Source organism: Carassius carassius, chromosome 12, assembly GCF_963082965.1.
Source record: "Carassius carassius chromosome 12, fCarCar2.1, whole genome shotgun sequence".
In the NCBI taxonomy this organism is placed as follows: domain Eukaryota; kingdom Metazoa; phylum Chordata; class Actinopteri; order Cypriniformes; family Cyprinidae; genus Carassius; species Carassius carassius.
In genome coordinates this window covers 14,396,239-14,410,778 of record NC_081766.1, presented here as the reverse complement: position 1 = coordinate 14,410,778, position 14,540 = coordinate 14,396,239, and the positions used below count along the sequence as shown (strand labels likewise).

The window sequence follows — 14,540 nt, the reverse complement described above, 5'->3', positions numbered from 1 at the left end:
ATGGTACATAATATTAGCGTCACACACACAGTAGAAGCCAAGAAATAAATCTCAAAACCAGTGTTTGTGTAAATGATTTTATTTTCCCACGGCACATTAGCAGAAATGTTCCAAAAACCTGTAGAGACAAAAAAAAAAAGTTTTAGATTAAAAGTTTGAATTGAGAAGAGCAGTTAGTCAATAGGCACATTTTCTCTTCAATCTACTAATAACCTGAATCTCACACACATTTCCAATGTGGTCTGCAAGAACAAGTTGAATGCAAATAAATAAATATCAAACTTATGAGGTCAGGTGGTCACCTTATGGTCTTAGTTCATTCTCCTGATGAGTCTGTTGATCTGGTCCTCCCTGTTTCCTGCATCTCCTCCCTCAACAAAGTGGGTGGTCTTCTTGTTCATGCCACCACGAGGGGAGGACAATTTGAATGGCCAGAGGAAGTTGTTTGCACACTTGAAGTTCTTTCCAACAGTGTAGATCTCATGGATGAGATCCTCAACGCAGATGATTCCGTAACGACCTGGAGAGATGTAAATCATGTAACTGACTCCTAATAAATGCTACCACTGTAATACCTAGTGTTCAAGCCGAGTGTGCACTGGCTTGTCCTTACCAAGGGCCCTCTCAATGAGGGAGTTGTCTGTCAGAGGAATGCGCTGCTTCCTGATCTTGCCATATCCACGCTTGTAGATGAGCTCACGCACAGATTTAAGGTTGGGGTAACTGAAAACAAAAACAGAAGCATACGAAGAACATTTTAATTAATGTTTAAGCGCCAAGGTGCCATGCCACACATTACATTTCACATTAGACAAAGAACAGTTTGCTCAAAAATGAATGTCTTTCTCCCGAATGATTCTTCCATTGAACACAAAAGGGGAGATACTGAGGTAAGACACTTTTTTTCATAAAACGGAAGTAAATGGGGAATGACAATTGACAAAGAACCAAATACTGACTTTCATATGCACTATATTAGAAGTCTTCTGAAGCTACACTAAAGATCGGTGCAAGAAACAAAATGCATTCAACTTATGACACCTTTGATGGGTCACTTTTGATGTGATGTCAAAGCCAACCATTCATGTCACTGATGCAATGGAAAAAAAAAGAATTTCAAAAATGTATAACTTAAAAACCAGTTCACATTCACTTCAATTACACAAAAGAGCAGCCAGTACATTCAACTCTTTTTCCATTCAATGAAAATAAAGTGGCTTATATTGGTTTGAAATGGGGCTGTCAAAATGGCTGAAAAACTAAATTGGAATTTTGTGCTTAAATGTTATCAAAGTTTATTCAAATTTAAAATGCATAATTTCAGTTAGGTTTCTGTAAAAAAAAAAAAAAAAATAGATCATAATTATTAAAAGATAATAATACTACTAATTCTACTACCATACTAACAATATACAATGCACTATGGATTGATGAGCTGCTGGGCTCATGAATATTAATCACGTTGTCTGCGTTCGGTTGAACTGATTTGCTGAAATCAAAACAGGGACGGTAACAGATGAACGCCAGCCAATGAAATTGCCATTTGCGCATTAGCTCTGCCCACTACTGGAAAAACCAGCATATCTTCTGCTTGTTCTAAAATATGAATAATTCTAAATGAACGCCATTATTTTGACAGGAGAAGACAAAGAATATAGTTTACATGTAGCATGTCGATTCAGCGTGGTAAGACTCTCGCTCTCTCTCTTTGCATGTGTGAGAAACAGAGCTATAAGCAAAGCGACGGCGAGTCGTGCTCCTTCACATAGAGTTTACAGTTCGGCAAATACCATAGACAGTAAAAGAGGCAAATACAGGTGTACTGTGCGTCCATTGAGATGAATTGAAAAGTACAGATCACTTGATGGAGAGAGAACTCTGAAGCGCTCAGTGTTCAGCGAGTGAAAATATATCTGCGCCAATCTTATAATAGCCTCGAACACACACAGGCGAGTAAAATCTAAGAATTTATTAGCCAATGGCTAACAATAGACAATTTACGTTTTCTGCCTCGCGGAAATCATAGCGCTGTATGCATCCAGAACCAGGTTTGAACGGGTCCTCGGTACCACCGGTACTTACAGAAACGTGGTACCATGACATTTTCATTTTTTAGTACCGACTTGGTACCGAAGTACCGGGTCTTTTGACAACACTAGTGCATAATGTTTAAAATAATGTTTATGAACCCATTATTAATTTGATCAAAACAACTATAAACAAAACAGCATCATGTATTCAGAGTTAAATACAAAGAGCCAAAAGCCAATCACAAAGAGTACTTTTAATTTAAAAAGAATTGAGGTGGGATGAAAAAAAAAAGCCATTAAGTCTTTTTTTCCAAAGTTGAACTTGCCTTCATTTTAAATGGCTTTCTAAACATGCAGTTCTCTTCAGCTAGACACAAGAGCAACTGTAGATGCGTCTCTTAGAAAGTTTTGACAAACAAGATCTTCTATGCACCTTACCAGCAAACTATTTGTAATTAACGCAGCTGCAATGCATTTAGTGGCTTCAACTGGATAGGCCAACAAAAACATTAAAACGCAATGACACTTATATCATCGCCTCTGGTGCGCCGCTGATAAGGCTGCCTCAACACACCTACAATAGGGCTTATTCGCAAACACCGTTAGTAGCTAACCGCGGCCATATTGTTGACATGACATCTGTCCTGCCCCTAGTCACACGCTGATTGTAGTTGAGGGGAGCAATAGCCTAATGGCTTAATCTCGTCGATATAAAAAGATAAGCTTGATTGGTGTGGACCCATATCAAATAGACCCAATAGCCTGAAGTAAAGATCCGTCCTTATTGCCAGCCGTAACTAAGGACAACTGGCTCCATTATATGGAGATACTTCGGTTTTCAGACGTTGGGCGAACAGCAGGCAGATGTCTACTGTATTGCCCAATGATTTCCACGATGCAGAAAACATGGAGGGAATTGCATAATCCAGTCATAAAAACGGAATTTACAGTTTAACGAGGAACGGCACGGAATTTGTCGCTTCCCTTATTGCGCAATACCACTGCGTAAACAGGCCAATGAAAACTATTATGTTAGGCAGATTCAACACGCAACAACCAATGTAAAAACCGCTGGGAGGAATATTTTTCTAACCCAATCAGAGGAAGGTTACCATGATTTATTCTAGCCATTCAGAGGACTCTGTAGCTCTGCTGTAGCCTTGTAAAAGCTGGGCTGGACTATAGTAAAACGACCTCCAGCCAGGTGTAATCAATAACCGATCGGAGAATCAGCATGAGGTGGAGAAAGCAGAAAGCGATCGGAGTGTTACATAGAGCGATCGGAGTATTAGCGAGCACAAAGAGATAAATTCGAGAGAGATATAGCATTATTACAGAATTGTTTTATAAAAATTGCAAGCAGTAAAAGATTTACGGCAGAACAAGCTCTGGAACAATTACTGGAAAGTGACGAGGGGAAATCTGGAGCAGACAGCTTTTACACAGATGACGAAGTATTTTACCAGGATGAGGAAGATCCATTTGAGGACTGGTATGTAACTTCAAATAACCTCTTTATCATTATAATTTATTATATCATACATCTCGAGTATGTATATGTTTTGGATTTTTAGTCAGATAGTGATTGAGGCATGAAATATTTGTTTTAGTGTACCATACTACTCTTTCCCTGTAAACTCAGTTCAAGAGTGGTGTGAAATTTGTTTCAATAGACTGACTTACTCAACTAAGTAAACTGCTCAGGTCAAGAGAGGTGAAATGTGTTTTTAGTGTACAATGGAGTTTCATAGGGTTACATGAGTTTATAGGAGTTATTTTTTCTACATTGAATTTTGACACAAAAAAAGCTTCCAGTTTGATTGTGTATTTGCTCTGATGCAGGATGCAGACAGGACAACTCGCCGCACACCCCTACCCATTGTCCCTTGGACCCAGCAAACCCTGCACACAAGCCTGCAGATGTCAGAAAGTACTGTGAGCACTGCAAGGCAAGCAAAGTGTACAACAAGACCTCCTGGCCTTGCTTTGCTCACTGGCATGCCTAGGATGCCAGTTTGTAAAAAAAGTTAATTTAATTGTTCTTTACACATTTGATTAAACAATAACACATTTCTGTCAAGCAAAGAGTTTGAAAAAAATTTTTTTTTCAAAAACTGTTCTATATTGTGTGTTTTTCAGTAATAAATGACAAAAAAAAACTCATTTTCGTTTTTGAAATTCTCTAGTTTATTGTACAATTTTTCACTCATACTTCATAAACATATTGCATGCATGCTTATGGTAGCTTAGGGTCTTCTGAATCCATCAATACCAAATACATGGTGGTCCATCATCATTACATATGGTTTATAAGCCGAAATGTAAAAATAGAGAAAACAGACCAAAAAGGGCTTAGTCCCAAAAATGAAAAAACGCCTAGGACTGTTTGTAAATAAAGTTAATTATTGAATTGTTCTTTACACATTTGATTGAACATTAACCCATTTCTGTCAAGCAAAGGGTTTGAAAAATATATTTTTGGGTCAAAAACTTTTCACTTTTGTTGTGTGAGGTAGGATTTTCAGTAATAAATGACAAAAATCTCATTTTTGTTTTGAAATTCTCTAGTTTATTGTACAATTTTTCACTCATACTTCCTTTATAAACATATTGCATGCATGCTTATGGTAGCTTAGGGTCTTCTGAATCCATCGATACCAAATACATGGTGGTCCATCATCATTACATATGGTTTATAAGCCGAAATGTAAAAATAGAGAAAACGGACCAAAAAGGGCTTAGTCCCCTAAGGGTTAAGACATAAGTGTTGATTGAATCGATTGTAAAATCAATTTTCCATGTCTAAAAAAACAAAAAAACAAAAAGACGTTTCCTTTTTCAACGTCTAATAACGGACGAACGTAAAGAGAGCGCTGGAAACGCAGAAGTGAGCAATATTTCTTATTTATTGGCATGAAGTTTCGTGCAGAATAACAAACAGCAACAGGAGTGCAACATTCTCGAAAAATATATATGCAGAGGGGACGGCTGCCATAAAAGAAAAACATCACTGCAGGCTTCAACCCGGCTGCATTTATGATTTAGGCCATACAAAAATCTCAAAGATTATTTTAAATAATGATTCAATCCATTTCAAACAACGGTTCAAAAAAATGAAACTTTAAATGGACTTGAGAAATAGGCCATGTGTGTTTTTCATTGAACGTAACCGACACTTAGGCTAGGCGGCACTAGGCAGGCATAATTAAAGGCTAGGGCCATTACAAATTTATTGGACAGGAAAACAAGTCGATCAACATTTTCAGGGTCCCGAGCAGAGCGTTTTTTATTCACTATATGTCCAGCTGTTGAGAAGACGTGCTCCAAACGCACTGATGTCCCAGGGACACTCAGGTACAACTGCACAAGGTGGGGGTATTACTGCCAATTTTCCATCACAAAAGCCGGTCGCTGTCAGCTTGCAATGGTCCTTTTCATAACTCAGAATCTCCTGTAACTAGATGCGCGAATGAGGCGAATTCACGTCTACAGCGCCGCAAGAACCCCGAGACGCGCATAAACGCGTCTTTACATTGACTTAACATTAGGGCTGTCAACAAATATTCAAAATTCGAATATGTATTCGAATAGTTTTTAAAAAACGAATTTCGAAGGTGAAAATTTATATTCGAATAAACAAAAAAATGTGGAAAAAAGGCCCGCGGTAGTAGAGGCGTGGTTGTCTGCTTTGCGAGTGGGCGCGCTAGCGCACCTGAGGGTTCAGGGACAGGTCACAGCCTCACAGGAGTCGCACTGTCTGGCACAGCATCACTGCTGAAAGTTGACGCGTCTTCATGGAAGATGGCAGCAAGTGCAGAGCCCAACTCGACCGCAGCAGAGAAAATGAGGTAAAATTGTTGACCCGCTAGATAAAGTTCTATGCAAGCTATTTAAGATACAGTTAGCATACCATTCGACCACTAGCAACATGAGGTCACATCTCAAAAATGTGCACCCAAATGAGCATGGCATAATGTGTGGAACTCCAGCTAAACAGTCACGTCTTGACACTTAACGTTACTTTGCATCGCTCGCCGCAAGCTCTTTGTCTGCAACACGACAAGAGGCCATAATGGATAAAATAATTTCGTTCATTTGTAAGGACATGAGACTGATCAGTATCGCGGATGGAGCACGCTTCGGGGAGTTCTGTCAAGCAATGGATCCGAGGTTTGATTATTTATCGTTTCATGTCAAGGAAAAGTTCCATGTTTACCACAGCACAGCTCGTTACATATGCTGTAAAACTTCAATTAATATTAATAATATTTGTTTCAATCACTGAATGAAGCCTGCTATATTTGGGACAACAGTCGCGACCTTACATTGCTTGCACAAAAATTTGTTTGTTCATTTAAACCATTATGCGCAGAGAACGTGAGGTCTGCAGTCTTGGCCATTAGTTGATTTCCTTGTTTTTGTATAGGTAATACGTTGTCATATATGTTTAAACTTAAATAGACTATCTATACAAGTAGTTATGTCTCTTTGTATTATTTTTGCCTGTTATTGACAACATGCGCAACCAGATGTTCGAATATTCGTGTATTTTTTAGAGGGAATATTCGAACGTCAATTTTGACAGCCCTACTTAACATTGAAATTCTTCGCGCCAGATGCTCTATTCGCGTTTGGTGTGAACGCAGAGGTCGCTTTCGACATCACTGGGTCTTATAGGCGCGTAAAATTGCTGGCATTTTATGTCTAGCTTTTGCAAGGCATCCTGCACTTTCGGAATTCTTTATTTTCTTTTTCTGCTTGTTTGTGAGTTTTGTTAGATCTATATTTTTTTATTGTTTAATTAATAGTGTACATATTTGGTTTAAATAGATTCCCTATTTTCATTTTAGAAAAATTTTTTGGTTGGTCCGATCGATTGTGCAATCGATTTTCGAACTAAAAGTGACAGGCCTAGTAAAGGTCTATTTAAATATGAATCCTGCGTGTCTGTGTTAATGAATGGTGCAGAAGCGCGTCTTCATTCATTAAACACACGGAAGCGCGCGTGACGCTCACGGTGATTTCAGCTTCTGTCATCTCACTAAATCAGGATGTAAACACATGGAGAACATCTCCAGAACTGCTCTGAGAGTCACTTGATGAGCATCTGACCGTTTGATTTGAGTAAAACTAGCGTCATATCACATCATAGACTGTAGTATCACATACACAGAGCTGTAACGGTTCGTCAAAATAAAAGTATTTGCCAGAAATCTATTACTATTGTTCAGCAGAATGTACATAGCCCACTACTACTACTATTAAAAAGAAACCAACATAATTTTTAGAGGAATAATCGCAACATTTCTTCCAGGTTTTATTTTTAATAGTAAATTCCCTTTATTTACCAAAAAATAAAGTAATTTTAAATAATTAAAAGATAAATTAAATTAATGTTTTATGCCTTCATTTGATAACCAGAAAAATGTAAATACACAGAATTTCTGAAGGGAAAAAACAAAGCTATTGTAAGAATTTGTGTAGAATTTTTAAGAACCAATTAAGTTGTTTTTATGCATTTAAATAATTACACATGCTAAAACACTGAATTTGGTAACAATAAAACATATGAAGAAAGAATAAAACGTTTCATAGGGCCCTAAACATGTAATATTTGGCATATTTGTTTTTGCAGTAGTTTTTGGGGGGTTATTTTTCCTGTAAAGATAGAGATATATCGTATATCGAGATATAGCCAAATATAGAGATATATTTTTTGCTCCATATCGGCCAGCCATAATCTCGTGCATACAGTATCCGCTTACACTTCGCAGGAGCCTTCAAGTCACTTGAGTCATACTACATCTCTGGCAAAGTCGGCAGCCTTCTTACTTTTGTTCCACCAACGACATCGTCAAACATCGTTGTGATCGCAGAGGATTGTAAATGTGTTTTTGATTTGATGATCATTGCTGTAGCTAACAATTAGCATACCAGTACAGGGTTGCATCAGCTCTGTATAATTTATATCTAAAAGTCGACACTAGAGGCTTAGTAACTACTACTTAGTTTGTAACTACATCAGCTACTAAAATTAGTTACACCACGATTACTTGGGGCATAACTTCAAGTCACAAATAAGGCAATCAATGAATGGTCAAAGATAGAGGTCCATCATCATTAGCGTTCTGGCTGGCATAAGCCAACTGGCATCGTAGCACATCGTAGTAAGCTAGATCGATATTGAAATGCCATAAAGAAATGTTGTCTCTACTGAATTACTGACGTGCAAAACAACATGCAGTGAATAAAAACGGCTGTTTTAGGATTAGTGAGTACGTTATAATTATATGACATTTTATGATTTACACAGACCCTAATTGTTACTCAAGAGTAATGTTGTAAATTATCTCCGTGTTGCAATATTTTATTTTAGTGAAGCATAAAATCACAACTTAGTAATAATTTACATTGTAATTAAGCTACCTTTGAACCTACACACAGCTGGTGCAACAGGCTGCAGAATAACATCTGAAGCTAATTGCATTTGTTGTGATTATACTTTGTTTCTGCTTCAGATACTATACCACAATATCTGAAAAACTTTTGAAACTGTTTTGTGAAAATTATAAAATACAGCTATAATACCGTCGATGCCTTGCTTTTTTTTTGACAGACTGACAGTTGCCGTGGTTTCCACGTCAACAAAATGGCCGCCGTAAACATTGATGACGCAGATCGAATAAACCCTATTCAAATGCAACGTTTTTGTATTCAAATGTGGAATTTTAGACTAACAACTAGAACTAGTGATCTGAAACAATGGCCTTAGCACCCAAAAGGCTAGGGATGAGGTGACCAGACGTCCCGTTTTTCCCTGGAGTCACAATTAGTTGAAAATTAACTTAAGTTAGTGCAGGCGTAATCTCGCTGATAGAAGTGATCACTCTCGCGCACGCGCCACTTCTTCAGTTCTCATATACAGCACGAGATCAGTTCTCAGTGCTCTAATACACACATAGCAGTCCAAATGTCTTTTAGTGAAGAATATCTCATGTAAATACAGTTACAGATCAAGTGAAGGTGAACAGTTGGGTGAAAACTGAATGCGTGTCAGCATTGCTTGCATGCCTTCCATCTTAAAGGGACGGCATTCCTAATTAAGTACCTATCCGTGTCATTATTGTTAACCAACAGAAGATATTAAAGGGTTAGTTCACCCAAATATTAAAATTATGTCATGAATAACTCACCCTCATGTCGTTCCAAACCCGTAAGAGCTCCGTTCATTTTCAGAACACAGTTTAAGATATTTTAGATTTATTCCTAGAGCTTTCTTTGCCTCCATTGAAAATGTACGGTATACTGTCCATGTCCAGAAAGGTAAGAAAAACATCTTCAAAGTAGGGCTGCTCCGATCGTGATTTCACATAGAGCAGCTTCTACTACACAGAGCCGTTGTTAACCGAGAAGATGCACAAATAAACGCTGAAAATGAACATGGATTTGCACAGCTTCTCAGTTAACAACGGCTCTGTGTAGTAGAAGCTGCTCTATGTGAAATCACGCACCTGGGGGAATTTACCGCTGATTAGAAAACCGGCTTTACTGACGAGATGCGCATAACGATCGGCCGATCGTGATCGGAGCACCCCTACTTCAAAGTAGTACATTTGACATCATCGAAAATACATTTTGGTACAAAAATCGCAAAAACTACGACTTTATTCAGCATTGTCTTCTCTTCAGTGTCTGTTGTGAGAGAGTTCAAAACACTGCAGTTTAGTGATATCCGGTTCACGAACGAATCACTCGATGTAACCGGATCTTATTGAACCCGTTCACCAAATTGAACTGAATTGTTTGAAACCGTTCGCATCTTCAGGGTTCCCACTCTTTTTCAGAGATCATTTTCCAGGACATTTCAAATTTCATGATGGGAATAAAATATAAGGATCACATATTCACATCCTAAAGTAATAGATTCCTCTCTCAAAAAAAGCATACAATTTATGGCTATAACCCCACTATAAAATCAGAAATGCACCAAACACACACGTCTGGTTCACTATCCTGCTAGAGAATCTCCTTAGACATAATGGTTTTTATACTGTACAAACTGTATATTCTATCCCCCTACTACACTATCACAGAAAACTTTTGACATTTTTACATTTTCAAAATAACATTTAGTATGTTTATTAATCCATTTCCCCCATGGGGACTGCTGGCTGGTCCCCACAATGTAGATTATCTCAGGTTATACTATCCTTGTGGGGACCATTTGGTCACACACACACACACACTTCTGAAGGTAAACTCTACACTTTATTTTAATGAACATTATAACGACTGCCTAGGCCCTTCTTGTTAAGCTTCCCCTTCCCTCTTCCCCCAACTGCAGTCTCCAAAGAAATAAAAGGCATTATAAAAAAAATAGTTTGCAAAAAGCATATGTCCCAAACAGACTAAACAACAAATAAATGTCTGTCCAAAATACTTACTACATTAAGCTCCACAGTAACCTTTGAATTTTTTTTACTGTTTGAGTTGGCTCAAACTCTCTTGCAACTTTTCCAAGCTTTGTTTTAGAGCTGTAAACTCCTCACTTTTGTCTGCGACACTTGATTTTGTCAGTAAGGTGAAGTCATGCTTTCTCTCTGCCCTGACGGCCATTTCATCTGCCTCTTTCTGCATGGTTCCAATGCTTGGTTTCGAAACTTGTCCAGCCTGGAAGTGTAAGCAAAATTTTGGAATTCTGCTTTATGGTGTGTGTAGACGTGTATTAAAAACACTAGTAATAATCTAGTGTTTTAATAAAATATCAACGAACAGTATATCACAATTGTTTAAATAACGCAACAAATTTAATGTTTTAAAATAAATACAATTTAGAATAGAAAGAGGAAAGGTAAGATGCTTTAAAAATTAAACTATTACCACCAGCAGATGGCAGCAAATAACAGTCTTAATGAGTGAATCATTGGAGTCACTCTATCAAACGATTCATTCAAAACGCTTATTTAGGAATGAAGAAAATGACTGTCTTCATGAATGGGTCATGAATCGTTTCTCAAAGATTCAGTCGGCAAAGAAACGTCACTGTACTGTTTGTTGCTAAGGGAAACGTCTGTTTGGAACTACTAGGTTGGTGAAACAGAGCAAACAGACAATAGTACAATAGCAAACGTGCCTTTATATATACGTTTATATAAGTACTATTATATACTACCGGCCTCCGCCTCATGTTCACAAGTCTCTGCTGCACTATGAACATGCAATTATCGCTGTGCATCGAGTCAGCATTTCATTTTCACTTCCTATATCGTTCATAAAACAGGTTTGGGAAATTTGGGTCTGATTTGTCATGGGGATGCAAGACGTTCCAACGATTCTAAATAAAATAGACTTAACAAATCGATAACCTTTTCTCAGGCAAATGCCGTCACTCATGCTGTAATTCGCCGTGCAGACCCTCTTGCACATGCGTATCTAAATAATTACTTTACAATAATATTAACATGTAATTAAATATTACCTCCATACCAGTGAACATTTGCTGCAAACATTCGAGCACTTAATTTCTAGCACCTGAAAACCGGCAACACGAGACAGCGTCATACGTCACAGGGAGCTTAAACAGTGTGAGCTCACGTGTCAAAACTCAGCATCCCTGAACAGAGCGCTTTCTGTTACGTTAATTGTTTCAACCAGTTGTCGGCCAATTCTTTAATGATCAAGAAAATTTTAAAATAATTTTCCAGGACAACAAGATTTTTTTCAGGACAATCTATGTTTTCTCTCATTTTCCATGTGTTTTCCAGGACTGGAAAATTGGTCATTAATATTCCAGGATTTCCAGGTTTTCCAGGACGCGTGGGAACCCTGAATAAGCATTAATCCACAAATGACTTAAGCTGTTAACTTTTTTTAATGTGGTTGACACTCCCTCTGAGTTAAAACAAACCAATATCCCGAAGTAATTCATGTACTCAAACAGTACACTGACTGAACTGCTGTGAAGAGAGAACTGAAGATGAACACCGAGCCAAGCCAGATAACGAACAAAAGATTGACTCAGAGGGAGATGGACTACTTTGAATGTTTTTCTTACGTTTCTGGACATGGACATTATACTGTACATAGGTTTTCAGTGGGGGGACAGAAAGCTCTCTGACTAAATCTAAAATATCTTAAACTGTGTTCCGAAGATGAACGGAGGTCTTACGGATTTGGAACAACATGAGGGCGAGTCATTAATGACAATTTTAATATTTGGGTGAACTATCCCTTTAAATATTTTAAGTAAACCTAATGTATCTGAATTTTTTTTTTTAATTTGTATCTTTCGTATTTGTCTTATCCTGCTTTTTTTTTTTAATTAAAAATTAAATGAACTATAATTTTTTTATGAGTTGCTCCCTTTTCACTACTGTTATAGGGATAGTTTAACTAAAAGATGACAAAAACGCTTTTTTTTGTCATCAACAAACTATACAAACTCATGAATAAAATGCGACAAAGACCAAATCAAGAATTCCTGTCAAAATTAACACTGGTTTGGAGTAACATAAGTACATGAGAAACTTAAATTTGAGCAAAGTATTCTCTACCAATTAAATGGGGTTAGCCAAGACTTTCTCAAAATTAAACCATTCTCAAAGGTCTTAACCTAAACAGCATTTATTTGATCCAATTTGCATTACAACCTATACAAATTTCACATTACTACTGTATAAAACATAATAAATTATAAAATGTATTTTCTTCCAGTTATAATGCTGAATTTTCAGCACTTACTCGTCTTGATTGTCATATGATCCTAAATATATAATTTTTATTGAGCTGATTTGATGTTCAAGAAACATGTATTGTTGAAAAAAATGGCGCTACTTAACATTTTTGAAAAAGTTAGCATCTATTGAAAACCGTAAACTTTAGTAAGTTTAATGCATTTGTTGAATAACCATTCATTTCTTAAAATTAATTCTGACCCCAAACTTTCAAATGGTATTGCACCTTGAACTGTAAGACAGCTGTAAATACTCCATAGACATTCACAATATTTAAACTACTAAAGCCATCTTTACTTACCCCCAGGCAATGTAGGGCTCTGCAATTCGGAGCATGTTGATGGAGGCCTTGTTCAGTTTAACAAAGACACCGTTGAAGATCTGGCGGAGACGGAGCAGCTGAAGCACCTTGCGGACTTTAGGGCTGACACCATTGATACTGAGGACACACAAGGCATTTCATCAACAACTTTCAAAACTGAGTTTCATTACCATTAATACTTGGTGGTGGTTTCAGAGGATTTGGCTTATTTTCAAGAGGAATCACCATGGTCGATAAGACGGGGAAAAAAGAGCAACATCATTAACCACATCTGGTGACGTCTGCCTGTACAGCATGGCAGATAAACAAAAACAGCATTTGAAAGTGGAACATTTACCCTCTGATCCTGACGACAAAAGCCAGTTTGGGCTCAGCTGGCACGTAGTAGTTGCCGACCTTGCGAGCCATTCTGCTCATGCGGATTTCACGCCTGTACATCTCCCGGTATTCCTTGTGGTAAGCTTCAGCTCTCTTGAAGATGAGCTTCCTGGTGACTTTGTGGGCCTATGGGCATGAGAAGAGACACATGCTCAATTCTGGCTCTACGTTTTTCAACATTATCTTGACCTTTTTAGAAACGCCAAAGAAACGGGTCAAGTCTGAAACACCAACCTTTTTGTCAGCTGCTGCCTTCTTCAGACGCACAGCCTTGATGGCAGCAAAGCGTTGCCGCCTCTTCAAGAGGCTTTCGGGGACTGAGGGAACCTTCTTCTTTCTGATGAGAAACCAAAATTATGCACATTTGTCATTTTCTTAGTAACGTTATCCAGGTTGGGCCTGCAGACCAGGCGGCGACATGTCACATTAAAAAAGCAATCTATGTAGAAACTACACAACAAATACATATATAAAATGCAGAATACATTATTTCGTAGACTTAACAGTTAAGTTACTACTTTTATTATAAGGACAGTACTAGCGTGTAGCGTAGCATCATGTCTTTGCCTTCAGTTAGCAGTCAGCTAATGACAATAAGTAAATGTTGGTTCGAATAAAAATATTTTCTAACCAAATACCATATTTTGGTATTTACGTGTAGAAATATTCATTCGGACACGTTTAACTGTTGTTTCCCTAACTGCTTTTGCACACGTTGCTGAACCGATTCAGCCCAAACGGACTACACGACGTTCACAACAAAGTTATTGGTTCATCATTCCCCACTGCTCCCAATTTTCCCACCATAATACTTAAATATACACATATTGCCCACTTAGACGCCAAACAATATCGTATGAGCAATAATTCAACCGATGGAAAAGGATTAAAATAGCACGGTTTACAACTTACGTTTCACCCGCCATTACCCCAACAGTAAAAGAGGCTTCTACGCATGCGCAGTGGCGTCTTATAAGGGAGGTCCTTCAGACTTCCGGTTAAGTTAGGTCTCTAGATCTGTTGCCTGTATTTAATAGTGTAATTATTTTATTTTTTAAGAGACTTTCAGGTTGCGCT

The 14,540-nt window shown here is 37.8% G+C and overlaps 1 protein-coding gene and 1 non-coding gene across 2 annotated transcripts; both read right to left on the bottom strand.

The window, feature by feature from the left end:
* Nucleotides 1-63: 63 nt before the first annotated feature.
* On the bottom strand, nt 64-14,430 carry LOC132154888 (large ribosomal subunit protein uL30-like). Its single transcript, XM_059563610.1, has 7 exons — nt 14,376-14,430; nt 13,698-13,800; nt 13,423-13,589; nt 13,065-13,202; nt 614-723; nt 303-520; nt 64-118 (listed from the first exon to the last, which is right to left on the bottom strand). Exons 1-6 carry the CDS (start codon nt 14,387-14,389, stop codon nt 312-314), a joined length of 741 nt encoding a protein of 246 aa, XP_059419593.1. The 5' UTR covers nt 14,390-14,430; the 3' UTR covers nt 64-118; nt 303-311.
* On the bottom strand, nt 13,268-13,357 carry LOC132155451 (small nucleolar SNORD12/SNORD106). Its single transcript, XR_009437245.1, has one exon. It is a non-coding gene; the product is annotated as a small nucleolar SNORD12/SNORD106 (small nucleolar RNA).
* Nucleotides 14,431-14,540: the final 110 nt, after the last annotated feature.